Below are 8311 nucleotides of genomic sequence, written 5' to 3'. Positions count from 1 at the left end.
AGCCTCCTCTATCGACACCATTAGAGCCTCCCCTTTTGTGGGCCCCTGAGTCTTGATGAGTAAGGTGGCGTCCCCTTGTGGGAAAGCATAAAGGCCTCTCATGTTGGCAGCTGAAATTGAGCAGCTGAGACCAGACAGCTATATTTACACATTCATACTTTTGCCATTAGCAACTTGTAACATTACATTCAGTCAAGATATTTTTAATTTTGATCTTTGCACATCAGAAATGTAACCGTATATGTTTTACATCAACAAAATATTCACAATTCATTATCAAAATATAGTTTAATTTAATTTGCTGGGCTTGAAAAATACCCTCTTTTATCATCTTGCCACACAGGCAACTAATAATTCTAATTATTATAATATTAGCAGGTTTAAACCGATTATCAATGAAACATTTCATGGAAGAGGATTCTTTGAATGTCTCTTCTCCTCGACTGAAACGGCTCAAGATAATTTCATGTGGTAAATATTTATTTCAAAATTCAAGTCTTTACGTGTAAATGTTGAAAATGCACGCATTGCACAATGTAAGTTCATTCAACCTCTTTCTTCTTGAAAGACTTGCACACAAACAGACAGTCTATGATTTGAAGCGCGACGGAAAAAAACAAACAAACCACGAGAGACGGTTTTCAAAGTGCTGAATCATGAAAGTTATGAATCCCGTCGGATCTAAATGAGAGAAAGACGACGTTCTGTTTGGCACTAAAGTTTCTAACAGGATCACTGGGATTGTTTTGGCAGCCAAACATTTCCAACCAACAAAAAGATCAAATGGCCGTGGCAGAGACCCACTTACAAAAAGTGTGTGTCCTTTAACTTAACACTCCAAGCAGTCTGTCACTGGCACTTGTTTTGGCTCGGCAGCATGCACGATATCTATAAAAACAACAAAAAGCTCAAAAATAGAAATTGCACATTCATCAGTTGGGGGTCCGTCTGCAAACCGTCAGAGCCGTCCTTGTGTGAGAGTGTCTCTTTTCAAGGGTCAGCGCTCTCATACTGCCCCCCCCCCCCCCACTCGTTCAGTCCCTTCTTCCTAAGCAGGTAAATGCCGTTTCAGGACGTCCTTGGCGTTGCCAGGCAACATGTCGGGAAAGTTCACGTCAAACTCCACCACCAGATCTCCTCTCTGCTCGGGGTTTTTGGGGAAGGGGAGCCCCTGCCCGGCCACAGTTCTTCTCATGCCTGGCTTGATGACGTCCGTGACCTTCATGTTGCACGTCTTCCCGTCTATCGTCGACACGGTAACCGAGCAGCCACACAGAGACTGCAAAGACAGAGATAAGACGTCAGTGAGGAGCAGCAGGTGAGGAGCAACCCCCACATGATTCACTGCAGGTAAGAATAACACATGAATCTGTTCATTTCCTGTGATTAAACACAGAAATGTTCTTGTCTGTCTCAGAATACAGCCAGTAACTCTCACAAGCATGAGACCAAAATGAGCAGCCCTGTGAGGCCAAAGGGAGATTTAATAACCTATCTTTCTCCTCTGTAACTACCTGTACTGCTTGACGTCACTGAACCAAATTTAATGCAGCAGAAATGAGGCACAACATAAACTGTTCTTTCTCACAGCATCACTACTGTAGGTGCCCCCTTCAGTGAATGCACCACACTTCGAAACATGTATTTAATATTGGTTTGTAGGCAAGTGTACTCAAAACAAAAGACTTCATATGTGAAAATATCATTTCAACTGCCTTCTTCTGCTGCACAAACAGCGACACTGAACTGTCACTGAGGCTTATTTAGGTCACGGTAATAGTATGGTTCAGCCAACAGTTTTTACACCTATAATCATGAATTGTTTCAGCAGATTTCTGGTAATTGAGTAATAACACAGACTTGGTCCAATATCTCAGAACAGCATTTGTAGTTATTTAGTTGTTGCCTAATTATCAGATGCTCTAAATGGTAGAAAACCAGTTGTTACAAGTGATGAATCTGAATCACCCTTCTTCAGCTATAAATGCCCTCCTATAAATACTTAGATTCTCGAGAAGTTGTTTGACATTTGTTATAAGAGAAGATTTCTGAATAATCCTTTTATTCTATATTACAGATCAACATTGTAACAAAGATAATTGAACACTGAGCTCATTATTAAACTATTCTGACAAAGTTTGACCTTCTTGATCTTCTTCTTTTCACTTCTGTCATTCTTCTGTCATCCTGTCAGACGTGGTGGAAAGCTTTGGAAAACTTACTTATCTTTTCAAATAACCACGACCCAAAGCCATACCGATTTAGAACTCTTCTGCTGATGCACGAATATATTTGCAGTCATGAAAAAGAAAGTACACCTTACTTCAGTTTTAGGGTTTAATGTTCTGGGATTTTGCAAGAAATCATCTGGTTCTCACCAAGACTTCAGACGAGGTAAATAAAATATCAAATGAACAACAACACACGACATAGAACACTGGCATTATTTATTTCACCAAAATAAGCCAAAATGTAGATAATAATTCATTAATTTTCTGTTTGACTTTATCAGTCTCTTACATTGTTGTAGAGGAATTTTGGTTCTCTTTCTTACAGCATTGCTTCAGTTTGCATTTGTTAATGTGTGTTTGTTTCTGCACTGCTCTCTTAAGGTCCCACCTCAGCATTTCAGTCAGGGTGAGGTCTGGACTTTGTCTGGACTAAACAACACCTTGCTTCTTTTCTTTTTCAGACATCCTGTTGTAGATTTGCTGCTGTGTTTGGGATCATTGTCCTGTTGATGACCCAGTTTCAGCCAAGCTTTAGCTGTCAGACAGATGGCCTCACATCTGACTCTAGAATACTTTGGTATCCAGAGGAGTTCATGGTGGACTCAAAGGTCCAGTGGCTGCAGAACAAGCCCAGATCATCAGCCCTCCACCACTGTTTGACAGCTGGTATGAGGTGTTTGTGCTGATATGCTGTGTTTGGTTTTCTCCAAACGTGCTGCTGTGCATTATGACCAGATTTCTGTTTTTAAAGAGGCGCTTACACTTGCTGATCGTCATAAGCTGTTGCTTGCAAATATTGATCAGATAAGTTGGTCCAGTGAGTTTTATCACTCAGAGTTGGAGAGAGTGGAAGGAACCATAAAACTGAATGTTGCCCTGCGTGCACGTGGGCGGTCGTCGCCTCTCTGCCATCGCTGTGATGCAGCTCCTATTTCTCAATGCTGATGATCTAGATTACATAAGTGCACGGCTAACGAGTGTGTGTGGCTCGGTACAGTTCCCATTCAGTGTGCCAGGGTTTAAAGGCCTACCTACAGTTATTGATTGAAACCAGGCTTCTCAGAGTTTGAACTGCAGAGCTTTAAAGCAGCGTTCAAATGTTAACTTGTTTGGACACTACTGTGTGTGACTAATCCATCTATCAGCCTCTATTAATACTACAACACTCCAAAATAGAAAGAGCCTCACCTGTCTCAAGCTCACACGAACAGCATACACAATGTTGGAGCCTTCCCGCCTGAAGTGAGGGTGAGGTTTGTCCTTGATGACGAAAATAATGTCAGCAGGAATGGTGTTGGGCGACTCGTCTCCTTCCCGTGGAAAAGTGATCTTGGTTCCCTCTTTCCATCCCCGCTTGATCTCAATAGTGAGAATCTTGTCCTCCGTGCGCATGGTCCTGCCATCTGGATTTAGCCTCTTGCGAGAGATTTTCATCCTCTTGGAGCAGCCGTGAAAGACCTCCTCCAGGGTGACCCTCAGTTCATGGATGATGGCCGGGTCCTGCTTCCGGCGCTGCTGCCCGCCGAGGCCAATGTGGCCGTCCCGAGGGAAGCCATTCAGGTTGAAGCCGGAGAACGAGCTGAAAGGGTCGTTTCCATCCACCTCCATGTCCTCGTCGTCTCGCCCATTCGCTTTACGCCCAAAGAACATCTCGAAGGGATTGGAACCCCCAAAGAAAGTAGCAAAGGTGGCATGAGGATCCCCGTGGAAGGTGTAGGTGAAGGTGGGGCCTTGTCCATCAGCAGTGGGCCCACTTCCACCTTTGAGACCTGGTGGGTAACAAAAATGATTTATCAGTCCGAACAACATTATTATTTAGAGCTCAAATTAGGTCCTCTTTGACAACAGAGATACGTACTCTTGTCAAAAGGAATTAATTGGAATTAAGCCTGATACTCAGTTGTACTTTTGAACTAACATCACATCACAGACTAAAAGGCCATTTGTCAGTTTTTCTTGTCTTTAAATTAATGTAAACTGAATTTTCAGGTTTTCAAAGTGTCAAAAGCAAATATGTTAACTTGAACAGTGTGTGACTTGGTGGCCATATTCTTTTTTTTTTTAAATGTTACGGCCTGATCTGAACAACAATGTCAGCTGCAGCTTGATGCTGTGATAAAATTCATCTTAGTTTAAATTCCTTTTGCCATGTGAACGAGCAACTGTTTTTAATGCTGTAGCAATATTTGGCATCACATATTTGGGAAAAAAAAAAACAGTAAACTAAACTGAAGGGAAATGTTCTAATCTCTATCAGCAGAGGAAATACATAATTAATTGATTAAGTCTTATTTATTAGAAATAATTATGTAATAGAATTCATTTGTTAGAATGAACTTCCTATTTCTTGGTTTGATTATAAACCATGTTTATTGGCCTGTTTTAGGCATCAACTAACGCCAGTTCAGTCATTAGTCCATTGTATGTAGACTAATGGTGGAGGAAAATGGCGGACTCCATTCAACAGGACCTGCACCATCTATAGATATAAAAAAAAAGTTCAACATCAAGTAATGGAAAGGACTCTTTTTTTCAGTAAATTCATGATTTTTCAGAGATTCTCTGGTGCCATTATATCCCCCTAAATTTGACACATTAGGAGCATGAGTAACCGTGGCAACAGGTGGAAAGGGACAGTGCTCTTCCAGACATAGGAGTGTGATGCTGCTGTTTTTTTTGTTTTAAAGCCCCAGACTCTAAAACAGTCAGTGTGGCACAGAGCTGGAAACCTGGGGCGTCCAGGCAGGATAGACCGAGCCATCTGTCGCGCTTATGGCTGAAATTTGCCTTCAAAACATGTCTGAGCCCAATTCCTCCCCTTGCTCATATCATTTGGACCTCCCCTCCATTTTGCTTTCTTGCAAGTCGGATATATACCTCTTTTCTGTTTGGAGATTAAGACTAGAGACCATTTAGCTATCCTAATGACCCCAAACACCCTTGATGAGGGATTAAATGACCACTGTCATTAAAAGACCAATGTCTTCATCCACGCAAGAAAAAGGGGCACCAGGCTACTAAAAAGGGACAGGTAGAGCCAAGGGGAGAAAAATAGATTTAACCTTCTTAAAAAGGGGTATAAAGTGGGACCTTTAATAAAGGAAAAGCAACTTAAGTCCTTGATAACAAGTCATTGTCTCACTCATGTGATGGGTTAATCCAACAAAATGCATCTAACCACAAATTAGGACCCATTAGATTCTCCAATATTGCTTGGTTTTAGGCCATAAAAGCACAAAGGTTTGGGTTTTACTTGAAATGATTTACTTAGACTTCACACCCTTTCACACTCATACACTGAGCCTTTTTTTTGTTCAGGGTAAATCATGGTTAGAAACCAAGTCAGTTCGCTGAAAATGGGTTCCACCCATAGCTATCTGGGCTGAAATGTCCACACACTACTCAGCTGATACATATTTTACAGTGAGGCTGTTAAATGATTCAAATACATTCTTTTTAACACACTATAACACATCTTTGTGTGAAATCTGTTGTGGAAACTGATTTGTCTTTTTTTTTTAAACAGAGCTTATATCAGAAAAGAAAATGATGTAATAGGCTAATCCTTACAATAAAATGCACAGAGCTGTGGGCCCATGATCTGCTGAACAGCTGTTTTCTGGGCCTTTTGGTTTGCTGGTTGCAGTGTGTGACTTGAATTAAAGCCAGTTGTATTTCACATCCAGCCATCAAGCTTTACAGGGGGAGTATAACGGGAGTTTCTATGCCGATAAAGAGCTGCTCCAAACAGGCAACACGGCGAATGAAAGCAATAAAAGAAATCCACATTACCTTCTTCTCCAAACTGATCATATATCTCCCTTTTCTTCGGATCACTCAGGACTTCATATGCCTCGGCGATTTCCTTAAATTTCTCCTCGGCGGCTGCAGACTTGTTTTTGTCCGGATGCCATTTCAGCGCTTGTTTTCTGTAAGCTTTCTTTATATCCTCCTCAGAGGCTCCTTTAGAGATACCCAGCGTCTTGTAATAATCCTTACCCATTATCCTCAAAAATGGGAGAGAGAACTAAATAAAAAATAAAAGAGCTGCTGGATCTGGGTCTGGTCGACGGATGGTTGTCACAGCAAACTGATCAACAATAAGTAGCTGCAGATAGATACGGGCTGCAGGATGAGGACCATTTGGAGGTTGTTAGTCAACGCCGAGGAGCCTCTGTTATTTATCCAGGACTGGATGACCCTCTTTAAATAGCCGCAGCTCCCTCCCCTGCATCCATAGCGCCAAAGTCAAGTCACGCGCAGTCATCATTCTGCTTCCGGTGTGTTTGACATCAGCTTATTCCTCAGATCCATGATTTCCTCCTAAATGTGCGACATTAAAACATCCAGTGAATGCATCTCTCACCTTTATTCTCAACACAGCCTGAACCCTCTTAGACAAGCTTTCTGTCATTTCTTTAAGGAGTCTTCAGGAATAGTTCTCCAGGCTTCTTGAAGGACATCCCAAAGCTCTTATTTGGATGTTGGCTGCCTTTTGTTCCGTTCTCTGTCAGATTATCCCACACTGCTTCAATAATGTTGAGGTCCGGGTCTGTTGCCACTGATTTTTAGCTCACTTCTTGTGTCATTTGGCATAGCTCAGCCTTTTCTCCCTGTTTCCCTTCCTTAAGAATGGCTTCTTGACAGCCACCCTTCCATGGAGATCATTTCTGATGAGGCCTCAGTGAACAGCAGATGGATCAACTGAAGGTCCAGATGCATCTCTCAGGTCCTGTGTCTGCTGGATTGTTTCCTCTTTCTTAAGGACTTTCAGATACTGTTAATCTGCTGTAGCTTTTAGGCCTGACACTTCTTCTTTTGTTACCTTAAATCTTTTAAAGACACACCGCACACCATGCTGAGATATGCCAAGTTTTCAGCTAATTGTTCTTTGGGAATCATCATGTCAGTGTAAAAAGAAAGTTATCTTTACATTTTTCAATGATGAATCTGAATAAATGTGCACAAATGATGTGTCCTTGTGACAGACTGCTTGTAAGAAATTTGTCTGAAGATACAGTTTAGAATTGGTTCTTTGCTAAGTTGTCTGTTATGTGTGGACACAACACTTATTTATCTCTTGGGTTTGGTGCCTTTTCTATGCTTGAATGATTCATAGGTCAGTGTTGAAGTTGAACAAAATGTTACGTCACCCTGAAAATTGTCCGAATAAAAACTCTGAAGGACCTTCAGAGAGCCTGGAACTATTGAACATGAGCACTTAAAAAAAATACAAGTAGGCTATGTCTTCCATTTAAAGCTTGGAAGAAAACATTAAAAAAAATTTATGATTTTTATTTAACCCCGTTTAACTGAGCATTTCTGGGGGAACATTTCGCGGAACACGTCACTTTTATTTTGACAGCCAGTTTCCGGTTTGGTTCAGTCCAGCTTGACGGTGTGCGAGCAGGGATCCAGCGGCCCTTTCTAGAAAGCAAATGCTGAGGTCCGTCATTCACTATACATGGGTCCTTTACACATCGTCGAGGTGAGAGGTGAACAAAAAAGTCCTGCTCGTGGTGGTTTATTTGAATGACGTCATCTCGGAAAACTGACACCCTCCCTCCACCTCCCGCACCTCCACCTCTCAGTTCCATGAACACAAACGATACACAGACAAAAGTGTAGCTTGTATTGAGCGATATGTGAATTGAGTGAATATAAAACGTGTTTAACATGCGATATAACTCGAGAACTCTGTGTTTATTTGATATCATCTCGTTTGTTTAACCTTTATTTTACCAGGAGATGAGACTCAAGAGATTTAAAATCTCCTTTTCTGGCCAAGACGGGAGCAGCAGCTCAGGTCAGAAGCAATTCAAAACAATACTCAGACAACATTACAGTAATATACTAACAATATATGATTTTAAAGTAATACAACAAACTATTGACAGTTCAGAAACAGGGAAACATGGTCACAATAACGTTTTCATCCAGATGTGCCAGCAGATTAAACTGAAGTATCAGATATTTCATATAAGATTAACACAAATGAGGTACCTAAAATGTACCTTTATTTCCTCCTTATTTTACACATAACAACATGTGAGTGTCCATGCTCAGGGGATCCAGGGGAT

General features: G+C 41.4%; 1 protein-coding gene across 1 annotated transcript; it reads right to left on the bottom strand.

Moving 5' to 3' along the window:
- Positions 1 to 462: 462 nt before the first annotated feature.
- Positions 463 to 6447, bottom strand: dnajb4 (DnaJ heat shock protein family (Hsp40) member B4). The gene is made up of 3 exons (XM_072364418.1): positions 6024 to 6447; positions 3420 to 4000; positions 463 to 1279 (listed from the first exon to the last, which is right to left on the bottom strand). The coding sequence occupies exons 1-3, from the start codon at positions 6232 to 6234 to the stop codon at positions 1049 to 1051; spliced, it is 1023 nt and encodes a 340-aa protein (XP_072220519.1). The 5' UTR covers positions 6235 to 6447; the 3' UTR covers positions 463 to 1048.
- Between the last annotated feature and the right edge of the window lie 1864 nt (positions 6448 to 8311).

The sequence above is a fragment of the Leuresthes tenuis genome, unplaced genomic scaffold (genome assembly GCF_036924035.1).
Source record: "Leuresthes tenuis unplaced genomic scaffold, fLeuTen1.0.hap1 SCAF_14, whole genome shotgun sequence".
NCBI lineage: Eukaryota > Metazoa > Chordata > Actinopteri > Atheriniformes > Atherinopsidae > Leuresthes > Leuresthes tenuis.
Note: the sequence above shows the minus strand (reverse complement) of the source record. Positions and strands in the feature narration are given on the sequence as shown.

Bases quoted from the DNA above. Each gene is read 5' to 3' on its own strand.
- dnajb4 (XM_072364418.1), bottom strand. From the start codon at position 6,234: ATGGGTAAGGATTATTACAAGACGCTGGGTATCTCTAAAGGAGCCTCT. The intron at 4,001-6,023 runs GTAATGTGGATT...GTTACCCACCAG, and splicing joins TGATCAGTTTGGAGAAGAAG to GTCTCAAAGGTGGAAGTGGG. The intron at 1,280-3,419 runs GTGAGGCTCTTT...CTGTCTTTGCAG, and splicing joins TTCGTGTGAGCTTGAGACAG to TCTCTGTGTGGCTGCTCGGT.